The sequence below is a fragment of the Chlorocebus sabaeus genome, chromosome 14, assembly GCF_047675955.1.
Source record: "Chlorocebus sabaeus isolate Y175 chromosome 14, mChlSab1.0.hap1, whole genome shotgun sequence".
Lineage (NCBI taxonomy): Eukaryota > Metazoa > Chordata > Mammalia > Primates > Cercopithecidae > Chlorocebus > Chlorocebus sabaeus.
Window position 1 is genome coordinate 72,977,965 of NC_132917.1, and position 16,267 is coordinate 72,994,231.

A 16,267-nucleotide genomic window follows, 5' to 3' on the forward strand; every position below is an offset into this window, starting at 1 on the left:
GGCTCTAAGTTCTAGACTGTCTCCCCCATCCCATAAGAAGCTCTTCCAGACATTGTTACCAAAACCTCCCTTCACCATCACTGCTCTGCACTGACCACTCACCATGTACAGGGACTGTACTAGGTGCTTAAGTTGCATTTTCATTTCATCCCTCACATCAACCCTATGAAGGTATAAATTATCTCCATTTTACAGATGTGAAAACTGAGGCACCAAGAGTTTATATGACTTGCCACAGGTGGCAGTTTTGGGACTGGGATCTGTCCAGTGCCACTCTGCAGCCCCTTCCCAACCATGAAGGTACCTTCCCCAGTCAGGTCTTCTCTTGGCAAAGGGCCACCATCTGCCCTGCCTGACACCACCGCAGCCAACTCCTGGAGTTAAGGAATAGATACTTTTCTTTTCCACCATTATCCAAAGCTGAGGAGGGTACACCCTGGTCTTCTCTGCTTTGCCCTCTCCCTACCAGGCAGCATTCAGACTCAGTCTGGGTAGCCCACAGCAGGGTGCTCCAGGAAATACCACCAGGAATGACCACTAGAGCCAGAGGTGGGGACCACAGCAGGGGTGACAGCCCTCCTTCTCTGTCAGTGGGCATTGTGTTAGGTCCAGTAAACTAGAGCACCAGGCCAACTTCACATACTTTCCTCTGCCCATCCTAAGTGACCCTCCCCACTCCTGTTCCCTCCCAGTTCTAGAAATAAACCAGGTCATAGCATCAGAGAAAACAGCCTGGTGCGTGTGGAAAGATCCTGGTGGAAAAGATTATTTCTATAAAGTAAATTAAGGCTCCCATTCAGATCAAGGGGTGGTAAGTCAAATTCTCCAAGACAGGCTGTTCTTGGCTGAAAATGGGTCCACCTGGACCTACAGGCTTGGCCAGCTCAGCTAAGGAAGATCCAGAGGCCAAGAGGAAAGCATGGGCAGGAACTGGAAAAAACAATCAAAGAAGCTGCTCCCTGCAGGCCTGGAGCCTTTTTTTGGTCTGCCTCCTCTTGTTCCCCCAGCACCCCCCGAACAGATGTGTCATCTACCAGTCTGGTCAGAGTAGCTGATTGGTGGAGGGTGAAGGACTGGGGGAAGGGGTGGGATGATTTGGGGGACAGGCACTTCCTCTGAAAAAGAATGGGCTAAGAGATCCAGGGGAGAGCTTTTTGCCCCATATACCCACCCCGTTGGGCTCCAGGAACCAGGAAGGAGGGAGAGGACAGAAAGGAGGAAAAAAACAAAACAAGGTCCAAGCTATACCACATGATTCCACACCCAGCCACCAAACAGCAAGTCATGAAGGAAGGAGGGGAGCAGGCCAGGGGATGGGGAGATAGAGTTAAGTCACAGCCACGCCTGGAACCTGCCCTGCACTAATGCCCTCCTCATCCCAGGCCACAGAGGGACAGCCAGGAAGGTCATTTCACACCCACGTTTCGGAAAACATTCAAGGTCAGATCCTTTTTACCTAAATCCTGCTTTCATTTGGGTTTGCACCAGGCTCATCCCCTTCCTCCTGCAAGCCTTCCTGGATTTATTCACTCAGTGGATGCCATTCCACCAGGGCAAACATTTGCGGCACCTCTCCTGACCTAAGGCACAGTCCTGCCCCAATCCCCTTACCCTCCTACCCAGATCACTCCCAAGTTAACCACTTGAGTGATTCACAGCAGGCTGTCAGCCCCCGGACTGGCTTCCAGCTCCTGCCCAAGCCCAAAACAGGAAATGGGGCTCCAAGGCTGAAGCCTTGATCTTAACACAGGCAAGGTTAAATGCTGCCAAAATAAATGATTAAAAAAAAACCTGGCCCACTGAGGTGGAAATGACCGGGAGATAATCTCCTGCTGTACATTAACCATGCCGCTGCCTCCTACCTCAGGCAGGGCAGGGCAGGCAGGCCACTGGAAGGCTGACTCAAGTGTTTCCTTTCTTTGCTTAGGAGCTCCTCCTGCCCTCAGACCAGGGACACAGGACACAGAGGGACAGGATGGGGGGGGTGACATCTCTAGATAGTGGAGGGCATCTTGAGAGCCCCTCTGCAGCCAGCTTCTGCCTTTAGCGGGGTAATCAACATTCAACCTCGCCCTGGAGAAAGACACCTGGCCTTCCTTCCCCCGCAGAGCAAGTCTGTGCCTCTCCACTTCCCCGCCGGACAGGCGCCCGCAGTTCCCCTCCCCTTTGAGGAAAGGAAGGCAGGCCCGGAGGTTCTAAGAATGGCCCCAAGATTTCCCTTCTTGAGGTTTCCATAGCCCCAAAGCCTCTGAATCTCATTCCTAACTTTACTTGACAATCTACTCCCAACGTTCGCCACCACTTGAACCTCCCCCAGGCCTCTCAGGGACCACTAGCGGCGGAGCCCCACACAGCGCACGTTTGGGGAGCAGGAAGGCGACCCCGAAATGCGAAGAACCAACGTGTCTGTCGGTTTACGACCTTGAGCGCGAGGCAAGGGGCTCACCCGCCCGGCGGAAGTTCGGGGTCCTGATCCCCCACAGCCCCGCCCAGTTAGGCCTTTAGCCGTTTCTGTGCCCCCGCGCCCCCTACTCACTGCGTGTGCTGGGCGCGGCCTGCGCCGAAGACCTCGTCCAGCGCCACCGTGGCCTGGCCCAGGAACTTGTCGACGCCGATAAGCGAGCGGTGCATGGTGGTGAGCACCAGCTCGCAGGCGGCGGCGGAGCTCGCGGCCCAGGGCGCCGGGCCCGCGTCGGCCTCCTGCGCCCGCAGCAGGCCATCCAGGGCCCCGGGCGGCAGCTCGAAGGAGCACTCCTCACGCCACTCGGGGCAGCCGTGCGTCTTCTCCACCACCGACGTACTGTACTTCTCGCGGCCCACCTGGATCACAGTGTACGCGTCGCTGGTGCTGCCCGCGCCCGAGCTCTTGCCCCGCAGCCCGCGGGCCCGCAGCACGGTCACCTGGACGTGCGTGGGCAGCCAGCGGGAAGGCCCCGCCGCCGGCTCCGCGCCCCGCACCAGGGCCATGGCGGGGAAGCGGCGGGCGAGGTCTGGCCGAGCCGGTGCAGACCCCGGGACCTGGTGACAAACTCGGCCGCGGCAGAAGGCGGTCAGGAACCGACTCCAAGCGCCGCCGCAGCTGCCGGCTAGGCTGGGCCGGGCTGACCGGCCGCCGCCTCCCCGCCCCACCGGGCCGCGGGCCGCGGGCCGCGCCGCGACGTCAGCGCCCCGCCCCCTTCCCCGCCCCGCGCCCGCCGCCCCGACCCGCGTGGCGGTGAGACGGGGATGCGGGTACGCCGCTTGCGCCCAGGCAGCCGCAGACCCGCCCGGAGCGGGAAGGGGCGGCGCGCGCCCTCTGCAGAGGGTGGGCGGAGTTCCCGCGGTGGCCCCGCCCCTGGCTGGGGGCGCCCGAAGTAACCCGGCCTCGCCTGTGGGGAGCCCAACACCCGCGGCCAGGTACAAAAAACCCGCTCTGCGCCTCCAGGCCAATCCCACGTCTTCCTTCTAAAAGTCCCTGCTCTGGAAAGCCGTCGCCCTAAAAGGGTCCCGGCCCGCCACCCCTGGGATGGCCAGCCTCTTGGCGCGGACTTGGGGTGATAGGGACCCCCGCCGCTCCCCTAACCCTGGGCCGCGCTCTCCCCTGCTCCAGTCCGCCCCTGCCCGGGAAAATGCCAGAGTGAAACCGGAGCGATTGCCCCCCCGCCACGTGACGGTCCCGCATCGGCGACCTGGAAAGGAGTGAGCTGCCGCCGCCTCCAACCTTTCCCGGCGCAGGGGGCCGGGATGCGGCCAGGCCGCGGCGCGGGAGGCCCGAGAGCGGGGCTGACCCTCCTCAGACTCTGCGGCGGAGAGCTGAGTGATGAATAAATGAGTAACCACATCAATATTTAAGTGTTCACTCGGAGCCTTGGGGCCAGTGTGTCACGGGTTGGGGGAAATTACAGACCCTGGTGGGGGGTTAAATAACTACTTCCACCCATTATTAAGTGCCTACTATGTGCCAGGGCCTGAGTATTATGTACACTTAGTTTATTATTGATAATAACGATGTTTAGTAATTATAGATGCTGAATTTCAGCCAACTGTGGTCCGTGTGCTTTTATATGCATTACCTCATTTTATCCTCAGAGCAACTCTGTGGGGTGAGTATGGCTTTTATCCCTATTTTCCAGAAGATGAAATGTCAGCTTAGATGGGGGAGGGTTGTGAATCCACTAGATGCCCCCAGGGCCTGTTTTGTTTTGTTTTGTTTTTAACTTTCAGAGCCTGTACTTTTAAAATAATAATTTTAAAATAATACACACAGCATTTTTTAAAAAATCAAATAGGACAGAAGGGCTTGCAATGAAAAGCAAGAACTCCCTCTCCATCCTTCAAACCAGGGATACCACTTAAAGCCACTGGTGTTTTCAGGTCTGATGGTTACCTCCACATCATTACATTAAGATGCTCACATAGCTACATCTGGATTTATCAGGACTGGCCACTGTCTGTGGCCTTTCTCCTATGATAGATAGTGATTTAGCTGGCTCACACCCACTTCCATCCCTCAATCTTGTGTAGTTACGCTATTATTTTTAGTTCCTCTATAGCAGGGGTCCCCAACCCGTGGGCCACAGACTGGTAATCCTCCATGTCCCGTTAGGAACTGGGCTGCATGGTAGGAGGTGAGCGGTGGTGGGGGCTAGCTGGTGAAATTTCATCTGAATTTACAGCCGCTTCCTATCGCATTACTGCCTGAGCTCCACCTCCTGTCAGATCAGCCGTGGCATTAGATTGTCCTGGGAGCACAAACCCTACTGTGAACTGTGCATGCCAGGGATCTAGGTTGCAGACTTCTTATGAGAATCTAATGCCTGATGATCTGTCACTGTCTCCCATCCCCAGATGGGACCATCTGGTTGCAGGAAAACAAGCTCAGGGCTCCCACTGATTCTACATTATGGTGAGTTGTATAATTACTTCATTATATATTGCAATGTAATGATAAGAGAAATAAAGTGCACAGTAAATGTAATGCACTTGAATCATCCTGAAACCATCCCTGCCACCCTCAGTCTGTGGAAACTTACATTTTGGTCCCTGGTGCCAAAAAGGTTGGGAACCACTGCTCTATAGGATACCTAACAGGAGAAACATGTATTTCTTCTTAGGGAGACTCCACAGTACCCCTCGACTGTCCACCTTTCAGGCTATGTCCTGTACTGGAAATATGAACCTAGGAAACCAGTAGAGTAGGCAGAGGAGACCCATGAGAGCACACCCAGCACAGGCCCAGTACTCACAGCCTCCCACTTTAACTCTTTCATCAGAAGACTAGGGTGGGGAAGTCCTAGGCACCAGCCCCATGGTCCAGCATCCCTGACGGTAGTACCTAGCTTTAAAGACAGCCAGATCTGCCTACAGATCTTGGCTGTCTGCCTCTTAGTAGCTATGAAACCCAAAGTTTAAGCCAACTCTCTAACCTCTCTTGGCCTTATTTCTTCATCTGGATAATGGGGATAATGATTCTTACCTCAAGCCAGGTGGGATAGCTCATACCTGTAATCCCAGCACTTTGGGAAGCCGAGGCTGGTGGATCACTTGAAGCCAGGAGTTCAAGACCAGCCTGGGCAACATGGTGAAACCCCACCTCTACTAAAAAGACAAAAAACTACCCGGGTGTGGTGGCAGGTGCCTGTAGTCCCAGCTACTCGGGAGGCTGAGGCACAAGGATCACTTGAACCTGGGAGGTAGAGGTTGCAGTGAGCCCAGATTGTGCTGCTATACTCCAGCCTGGGCTACAGAATGAGACTGTCTCAAAAAATTAAAAAATGGGGCCAGGCGCAGTGGCTCATGCCTGTAATCCCAGCACTTTGGGAGGCCGAGGCGGAAGGATCACTTGAGGTCAGGAGTTTGAGACCAGCCTGACCAACATAGTGAAACCCCGTCTCTTCTGAATATATGAAAATTAGCCAGGCATGGTGGGGCACACCTGTAATCCCAGCTACTCAGGAGGCTGAGACACAAGAATCACTTGAACCTGGGAGGCAGAGGTTGCAGTGAGCCAAGATCGCACCACTGCACTCCAGCCTGTGCAACAGAGTGAGACTCTGTCTCAAAAAAAGAAAGAAAAAAATGAAAATAAATCATAACCCAACCATCCATAAATAAACACTGTTAATAATTTGTTGTGTTTCTTTCTAGTCTTTACACTATATGTGTTTGTTTTATATACATTATGGTTTTTGAGACATCTAAAGTATAATTATTAACTCTGTGGACTTTGGAGTCCTGGTTCTACCATTTACTTTATATATATTATCACTCTTGGCTATAAGTCTGTATACTAAAGAAAAATTATATACATATAATACACACATACACACACACACACACACACACACACACAATCATGTTTAACCCTGAAGATAACCATTTAAAGCAAGTGCTATTGCTACCCTTGGTTTCACTGATGAGGAAACAGAAGCAGAAAGAGCTTGGGTGATTTTCCCCAAGTCTCTAATCGGAAAATTGCAGAGACTGAGTGGCTTTACTGCCTGTGGCACTCTGCTCTCACACCAGCTTGTTGGTTTTCCAAGCACTAGATCCATTTAAAGTCAATAAAGTAGGAAGTGTTCTCACATCCATTTTACAGATGAAGCTTGAGGTAACCAAGGTTACAAGAGTCAGGATGAACCCCCTACTTTAAGAGTGAATTCTTCAAGGACTTTGCATGTGACAATATCATCACTAAACTTCAACTAACATAAATGGGTCACTCCTTTAGCGGTTCTGTTTCATCTGTTTGCCTGTTCTCCAACGTGACTGCTCCCACTTCCTCCCTCCCTCCTCCTCTGCCAAGGAGGAGCAAAGCACCGGGAAAGGGGGAAAGGGCGGGGAGAACTCAGATGGCTCCTCTGCCTCACCTGCCCTCTGACTCTCTTTCCTCCTGCCTTGGCCCTCACAGATTGGCAAGCTCAAGCTTCCTGCTGGCTCTGGACTGTGGCTGGCTATAGAAGGGGAACAAAACTAGCCAGGGCTCCTACCCTACATTGCCTGGCCCTAGAAGGAAAAGCCAGGTCTGCTAGCTGTCTGTGGTTGAGAAAACAGCAGAAACAGAAAACAGCGAAAACAGATACTGAGGTCTTGGCCATCTAAAGGTGTGTTTCGTCCTCTAGAAGATGAGATCCCCCCCCTCCCTGCAGCAGCCTGCATAAGTGTTAGACAACGAGACCCCAAAAGCATCAGTTTCCTCTGGCTCCCCAGGGCTGGGTGTCCTCACCACCTTCCTGGGCCTCTCTAGTCCATTGGAGACAGTTCTCGCTTGAAAAGCATCCACATATGTGTAACTTCCACTCATTGCTCCCTCTTCAGTACCACTAAGCCCGTTGGCTTTTCCATGTAGACACTTCACATGTATTTGTCCTGCTCTTCCAGCTACATTTCCATCTGTTCTTTACCTCACCTTCCTGCAGTATTTTCCAGGCCCTCTTTATAGCAGAACCACATGCCCAGGTCTAAGTCCTGGTGCCACCACTTACTAACTGTATAAGCATGGGCAAATTACTGAACCCTACTGAGTCTGTTTCCGCCTCTGTAAAATGGGCCTGCTAATAAGAAATTACTTCATAGGGTTGGCACGAGAGCTATCTCAACACACCCTAAGCAGTAATGAGCATGAATTATCATCTTAGAAATCTTTGCTGAAGGCAAAAGCTTGTGCCTCCTTGTTGTTTCATTTGCATTTCTTTGATTGCCAGTGAGATTGAACTTCTTTTCAGTTATTAGTCATTTGTATTTCCTCCTTTAATGAATTATCTATTTTCTGAATTGCCTATTTTCTATGCTTATTTTTCTTTGAAGCCTTAATTTCTTATTAATTATTTGTACAAATACTTTATATGTTAAGAATAGTAACATGGCCAGGCACAGTGACTCATGCCTGTAATCCCAGCACTTTGAGGGGCTGAGGAGGGAGGATTGCTTGAGTCCAGGAGTTTGAGATCAGCCTGACCAACATGGTGAACCCCTATCTCTAAAAAAAAATACAAAAATTAGCTGAGTGTGGTGGCACATGCCTCCTGAGGTGGGAGGATCACCTGAGCTTAGGAAGTCGAGGTTGCAATAAACTGTGATCACGTCACCGCACCTCAGCCTGGGCATCGGAATGAGGCCCTGTCTCAAAAGAAAAAGAAGAAGGCCGGGCACAGTGGCTCACGCCTGTAATCCCAGCACATTGGGAGGCCAAGGCGGGCGGATCATGAGGTCAGGAGATCGAGACCATCCTGGCTAACACAGTATAACCCCATCTCTACTAAAAATACACAAAATTAGCCGGGCGTGGTGGTGGGCGCCTGTAGTCCCAGCTACTCGGGAGGCTGCGGCAGGAAAATGGTGTGAACCCGGGAGGTGGAACTTGCAGTGAGCCGAGATCGCACCACTGCGCTCCAGCCTGGGAGACAGCAAGGCTCCATCTCAAAAAGAGAAAAGAAAAAGAAAAAGAATAGTAACACTTTGTTGTTTATATTTACTGCAGATATTTTTTAATTTAATTTTTTTTTTTTTTGAGACGGAGTCTTGCTCTGACACCCAGGCTGGAGTGCAGTGGCACGATCTCAGCTCACTGCGACCTTCACCTCCGGGGTTCAAGTGATTCTCCTGCCTCAACCTCCCCCAGTAGCTAAGACTATAGGTGCATGCCACCATGTCTGGCTGATTTTTGTATTTTTAGTAGAAACAGGGTTTTGCCATGTTGGTTAGGCTGGTCTCAACCTACTGACCTCAGGTGATCCACCCCCCTCAGACTACCAGAGTGTTGGGATTACAGGTTTTAGCCCCTGCTCCCGGCCTAGATATGTTTTTGATATAAGACATTAGGTAGGCTGAGTGCAGTGGCTCATGCCTGTAACCCTAGGGCTTTGGGAGGCCGAGGCAAGAAGATTACTTGAGCCCAGGAGTTCTAGACCAGCCTGGACAACATAGCAAGACCCTGTCTCTTTTTTAAAATTCTTTTTAAATTAGCTAGGCGTGCATAGCACGCCTGTAGTCCTGGCTACTGAGGGGGTTAGAGTAGGTCTGAGGCAGGAGGATTGCTTGAGCCTGGGACGTCCTGGCTTCAGTGAACCATTATCACACCACTGCACTCCAGCCTGGGTGACAGAGCTCAGACCCTGTCTAAATAAATAAATAAAATTAGATAATCAAATCGTTGAATTCCTTCCATTGTTTTAAGCTTCAGTGCTTCCAAACTTACAGGTCCAATAATATTTATTTAGTTTTTTTTCAAGTTTTTTAAGTTGTTTGGATTTTTGTTTGTTCTTTTATTCTCTTTAAATCCTGCTAGCAACCATTTTGGTGAATGACTTCAGGTGAATATCTAGCCTGCTCTCCCCCAGCAGCTATCCAAGTTTCCCAATATTTATTGCAAAGCCCTATCCCTTAACCATTGGGTTTATCATATAAGTTTATATATATATATATATATTTGTAGACAGTCTGAACTCGATATTCTCTTTCACTGAGATTTACATCATTCTGTTTTATTGTTGCCTTTTAAATGTTTTATTACAACAGAAGAGCAAATCTCCACCCAAAGATCTTATACTCTCACTTTGTATCCATCCACATGAGCTGTAATTCTATTTAGAATTGTGAGACAAATTGTTGGGAGAAAAAATTGACATCTTTACAAACCATAGTCATCCCATTCAAAGTCATGGTATACTCCCTAAGATTGCAATAAGACAAGAATGTCCTCTCTCTTCACTTCTATTTCAACATGTGCTTGAGGTTCTAGCTAGGGCAGTTTGGCAAGAAGAAGAAATAAAGTCATCTAGATTGGAAAGGAAAAGTAAAACTACCTCTGTAGACTACATGATCTTGTAAATAGAAAATCCTGAGGAGTCCACTAAAATCTGTTAGGATGAATAAATGAGTTCAGCAAGGTTATTAGGGTACAAGATCAACACATTCAAATCAATTGTATTTCTATACACTAGCAATGAGCAATTGAAAATAAAATTAAGGAAACAATTCCATTTATAATAACATCAAAAAATAAAATACTTAGAAATAAATTTAACAAAAGAAGTCAAGGCCAGGTGTGGTGGCTCATGCCTATAATCCTAGCACTTTGGGAGGCTGAGGCAGGCAGATCACCTGAGGTCAGCAGTTCGAGACCAGTCTGGCCAACATGGCAAAACTCCCTCTCTACAAAAAATACAAAAATAAGCTGGGTGTGGCGGTGCACACTTATAGTCCCAGCTACTTGGGAGGATGAGGTACGAGAATAGCTTGAATGTGGGAGGTGATGGTTGATTGTGCTGCTGCACTCTAGCCAGGGCGACAGAATGAGACTCAATCTCAAAAAAAAAAAAAAAAAAAAAAAAAAAAAAAAGATATCTAAGGAAACTACAAAACATTGTTGAAAGAAATTAGTAACCTAAATACATAGAAAGGTATTTCATGTTCATGGAACTGAAGACTTAACATTGTTAAGATGGCAATACTCATCAGATTCAACATATCCCCTCTCAAAATTCCAACTACTGTTTTTGCAAAAATTGGAAAGCTGATCCTGAAAAGCACATGGAAATGCACGAGAGCCAAAATAGCCAAATCAATCTTGAAAAAGAACAACAAAGTCAGGGCACTCACACTTTTTGATTTCAGAACTTACTACAAATAAAGACAATGTGGTACTGGCATATAGACATATAGACCAGTGGAATGAAATAGAGTACAGAGATAAATCCTTACATTTATGACCAACTGATTTGCAACAAAGGTACCTAGACCATTTAATGGGGAAGGTATTGTTTTTTCAATAAATGGCCTGGGACAGCTGAATATTCACATGCAAAAGAATTAAGCGGGACCCCTTTCTTACACTGCACACAAAAATTAATTCAAAATACATTATAGACCTAAATGTAAGAGTTAAAACTATAAAACTCCTAGAAGAAAATGTAGGAATAAATCTTCATGACCTTGCATGAGGCAAAACTTTCTTAGATATACCAAAGTACAAGCAACAGAAAAAATAAATAAATAAAGGCGGGGCATGGTGGCTCACGCCTGTAATCCCAGCATTTTGGGAGGCTAAGGTGGATGGATCACCTGAGGTCAGGAGTTCAAGACCAGCCTGGCCAACATGGTAAAACCCCGTCTCTACTAAAAATACAAAAATTAGCTCAGTGTGGTGGTGTGTGCCTCTAGTCCCAGCTACTCGGGAGGCAGAGGCAGGAGAATTGCTTGAACCTGGGAGGCAGCAGTTACAGTGAGCCAAGATCATGCCACTGCACTCCAGCCTGAGCAACAGAGTAAGACTCCATTTCAAAATAAATGAAATAAAATAAAAAAAAATGGATTCCATCTAAATTTAAAACTTTTAGGCTTCAAAGAACACCATCAAAAAAAGTGAAAAGACACTCCACAGGATGAAAGTATTTACAAATCATATATCTCATAAGGAACTAGTATCCAGAATGTATAAAGAACTCTTATAATTCAACAATAAAAAGACAGACTAGGCACAGTGGTTCACACCTGTAGTCCCAATGCTTTGGGAGGCCAAGGCAAGAGGATTGCTTGAGTCCAGGAATTTGAGACCAGCCTGGGCATAACAACACCTCATCTCTACAAAAAACATTTTTTTCTTAACTAGTCAGGCATGGTGGCACTCACCTATAGTCCTAGCTACTTGGAAGACTGAGGCAGGAGGATCCCTTGAGCCCTAGGAATTTGAGGCTGCAGTAGGCTATGAACTTGCCACTGCACTCCAGCCTGGCCAACAGAGTGAGGACTTTTCTCTACAAAAACAAAAGAAAAACAATAAAGACAACCCAGTTTAAAAATGGGAGCATGATTTTAATACATAATTCTCTGCAAAGATATACAAATGGCCAACATGCACATGAAAAGACACCAAAACCACTAGCCATTAGATAAATGTAAATCAAAATCACAATGAGATATCACTTCATACCAAATAGAATGGATATAATAAAAAGACAGATGACAAGTGTTTTCCGGATGTGGAGACACTGGAAACTCATACACGGCTGGTAGGAATGTAAAACAATGCAGACACTTTGGAAAACAGTTCGACAGATTCTCAATTGTTAAACATGTAGTAACCATATGACCCAGCCATTTCACACTCCTAGATATAAATCCAAGAGAAATGAAAACATGCGTCCACACAAAAAGTTGAACATGAATATTCATCCCCAGGTTCCTACCCCAAATCTACAATCTCCAACTGCATTTTTTTGCATCTCAGAGGAAGAGTTGTTCCTGAGTGCTTAATTTTCCTTACTCTGCTTTGAGGCAGTCCAGGGTTCTATCCTCCCCTTCATTTCTGTACCTCTCATCCACTGTTTCCTCCTCTCATCATATAAATATGCTCATGTCCTTCCCAATAAAGCCAGAAAACCACAACACCCTTTCAATATTGCCAGTACCACGTCCTTCTTTCTGAGACGTTTCCTAAATATGATTGACTTCCCCTGCCTTTATCCACTTACTGCCCCATTCATACCCAACTCCACAGCAGCCTGGCTCTCCATCCTTCCACCCTGTTGTTCTTGCATTCATAATTGCAAAATCCCAGGCCCTCCTTCAGTCCTTATCTTAACCTCCCCTCCGCATGTGGTAGTTAACCATTTCCTTCCCCCAAACTCCCTCAAACCCATTCTCTGCCTCTGGGACCCCACTCTTTCATGCCTTTACTCTGCCTCTCCCTTATACCTTCTGGGTCTCCTTCAGGGGGCTTCTCTTCCTTTCCCCAATTTTTTTTCCCCCAAAGCAGGGGGTTACCCAGGTTGGAGTGCAGTGGTGCGATTATGGCTCACTGCAGTCTCAACCTCCAGGGCTCAAGCGATCCTGAGCCTCAGCCTCCTGAGTATCTGGGACCACAGGCGCATGCCACCACGCCTGGGTCATTTTCGTATATTTTGTAGAGACAAGACTTCACCATGTTGCCCAGGCTGGTCTTGAACTCCTTGGCTCAAGCTATCTGCCCACTTTGATCTCCCAAAGTGCTGGAATTATAGGCGTGAGCCACCATGCCAAGCTTCCAAATTCTTAATGTTGGTTTATTTCTCATCCCTCTTCTCATTTTACTCCTTAGATTTTCCCTAAAGATTCCCTTTTACACATGTGGCTTTATTCATTCTATAAATGTTCTCACCTCCCATATGTCTACTTCCAGCCCAGTCCTCTTTCCTGAACCTCAGATAAACACTTACAAATGCCATGAAAACATCCCATACATACCTTTTTCAAATTTATTTATTTTTAAGTTGACACATGAAATTGCACGTATTTATTGTATACCCACACATACTTTCAAATTCAACAAATTTTATTAGTTTGTAGGGCTGCCATAACAAAATATCACAGACTGGTGACTAAATGGCAGAAATGTATTTTTTCACAGTTCTGGAGGCTGGAAGTTCAAGATCAAGGTGTTGGCTGGTTTAGTTTCTTCTGAGGCCTCTCTCCTTGGCTTGCAGATGGCCACCTTCTTATGTGATCTCATATGGTTGTTTCTCAGTCTGTGTATTGATTATGTCCTATCTCCTGTTATCTTTTTAAAATTCATGTATTTATTTTTAGAGGCAGGGTTTTGCTCTGTTGCCCAGGCTACAGTGCAGTGGCACAATCGTAGCTCACTGCAGCCTTGAATTTCTGGGCTCAAGTGATCTCTCCTCAGTCTCTCAAGTAGCTGGTACTATAGGTATGCACCACCACACCTGGCTAATTTTTTACCTTTGTAGAGACTGAAGTCTCAATATGCTGACTGGGTTGGTCTTGCACACCTGGCTTCAAGTAATCCTCCAGCCTCAGCCTCCCAAAGTACTGGGATTACCTCTCAGTCACCACTCTCAGCTCTAGCCTCCTTTTCTTACAAAGACACCAGTCATATTGAATTAGGCCCCATTAATGTGACCTTATTTTACCCTAATCACTTCTTTATTTTTATTTTTTTTATTTTTTTTTTGAGACAGAGTCTCGCTCTGTTGCCCAGGCTGGAGTGCAGTGGCTGGATCTCAGCTCACTGCAAGCTCCACCTCCCGGATTTACGCCATTCTCCTGCCTCAGCCTCCCGAGTAGCTGGGACTACAGGCACCCGCCACCTCGCCCGGCTAGTTTTTTGTATTTTTAGTAGAGACGGAGTTTCACCATGTTAGCCAGGATGGTCTCGATCTCCTGACCTTGTGATCCGCCCGTCTCGGCCTCCCAAAGTGCTGGGATTACAGGCTTGAGCCACTGCGCCCAGCCTAATCACTTCTTTAAAGACTGTATGTTCAGGCCGGGTGCAGTGGCTCACACCTGTAATCCCAGCACTTTGGGAGGTCGAGGCGGGTGGACCACTTGAGGTCAGGAATTCAAGACCAGTGTGGCCAACATGGTGAAACCCCATCTCTACTAAAAGTACAAAAATTAGCCGGGCATGATGGTGCATGCCTATAATCCCAGCTACTCAGGAGACTGAGGCAGGAGAATCACCTGAACCCAGGAGGTGGAGATTGCAGTGAGCCAAGATCACGCCATTGCACTCCAGCCTGGGCAACAGAGTGAGACTCTGTCTCGAAAAAAGAAAAGAAAAAAGACTCTATGTTCATTGCTTGAGCCCAAGAGTTTGAGGTTGCAGTGAGCCAAGATTGTGCCACTGTATTCCAGCCTGGAAGAGTAAGACTCTGTCTTAAAAAAAAAAAAAAAAAAAAAAAAAAACCGGAGCCCCCATCTCCAAGTATAGTCACATTCTGGAGCTTCTGGGGAACTGGAGTTAGGATTTCAATATATGAATTTTGAGGGCACACAATTCAGCCCATAACAAAATTATAAGTTGAGGCCAGATGCAGTGGCTCTAATCCCAGCATTTTGGGAGGCCGAGGCGGGCTGATCATGGGTCAGGAGATGGAGACCATCCTGGCCAACACAGTGAAACCCCATCTCTACTAAAAAAAAAATACAAAAATCTAGCCAGGCACGGTGGCAGGTGCCTGTGGTCCCAGCTACTCAGGAGGCTGAGGCAGGAGAATGGTGTGAACCCAGGAGGCGGAGCTTGCAGTGAGCCGAGATTGTGCCACTGCACTCCAGCCTGGGTAACAGAGTGAGACTCTGTCTCCAAAAAAAAAAAAAAAAAATTGTAAGTTGAACTCATTATCTTTCCCATCCCCACCTGCTCCCTCTCCTTTATTCCCTCTCTTGGTGAATCTCTGAAGGCCCTAACCAGAAACTTAGTGGGTTTTTGGTTTTTTTTCCCCAAGGGAAGGAAGTATTGCCACCTAGAAGCTGCAGAGGGCATTACCCCTTTCCTGCTTCCCAGATGCCATATTGAAGGAAAGCCATTAAAGACCACCAGGATTGCATCAAAAGGATTCCAGAGCCAACTCAAGATGCTTCCACTGGACAAAGGCACAACAAATGCAGCACCAATAAGAATAACAAGACAAATATTTTAAATATAGAAGTGTTTCAGAAAATGAATGAAGAAGGAATAATTGAGTTGGAATAACACCATTTCATAGCCCATAATGAATTAATGGATCTAAGCAATGATTGTCAGTGGCTGTTGACTAAAAGAGATAACTAGGAACTGTGTGCCTGCTGATGGAAGAATACACCACCATCTATGAGGTAGTCTTGCCCCACCCCCTAATTTAACCAGAATCTGATCAAGCCTCTATATCCAACTATATATAAATTTACAGGAAATATATGGGACAGAGAAAATCATTAAACCAATAACATAAGGATGCAATCAGCAAAATTCAGACTATGGGAAACCATAGGACAAACAATCCAGGTTTTTTCAACAAATTGCAAAAAAAAAAAAAAAAAAAAAAGGAAGAGCTAGAAGATAGAAGAGGAACCTTAACACTTGAAAAACACAGTTTTTTAAATAGGTAAATACCCCAGTAGCAATGAGCACGTCTAGCACTCAGACTATGGTTCCTAACTACCATCCTCCAATACAAAGAACCAGGCTCCTTAGAGAAATGTCTGATTATAGGACTAGGACAGAGAAAACACAAGATTAGCCTGGATCATTTTGTAATGCCAAAAAGTAAGGAAATCATCAGGGAAGAAAGGGAGGTGAGGAAGGTGCACTATGTCAGCAGAATACAGGAGCCAACCAGAAACAAGCTCCCAATGGTCAGAGCTGGAACAATTTGAGCCACAAAATAAATTACAATCATACTGGATTATAACCCATGAAATAAAATAAATACTCATGTATCTATAGTGATACCAATAAATGATTGAACAAATAAGGTAAGTGAGAGAAAAGAGAAAAATCTGCCTTACAGAATTCTAAGTAATATATGTTGAA

General features: G+C 47.2%; 1 protein-coding gene across 4 annotated transcripts in view; it reads right to left on the bottom strand.

Annotated features, from left to right (window-relative positions):
- RAB11FIP5 (RAB11 family interacting protein 5) overlaps window positions 1–3,149 on the bottom strand; it is a 36,140-nt gene extending 32,991 nt beyond the window's left edge. For all 4 annotated transcript variants that reach the window (XM_007970236.3, XM_007970231.3, XM_007970230.3 and 1 more), the window contains exon 1: window positions 2,537–3,149. In XM_007970236.3, coding sequence (XP_007968427.2) covers window positions 2,537–2,967 — 431 coding nt within the window. In that variant the 5' untranslated portion in view covers window positions 2,968–3,149. The remainder of the gene's footprint in view (window positions 1–2,536) is intronic.
- Between the last annotated feature and the right edge of the window lie 13,118 nt (window positions 3,150–16,267).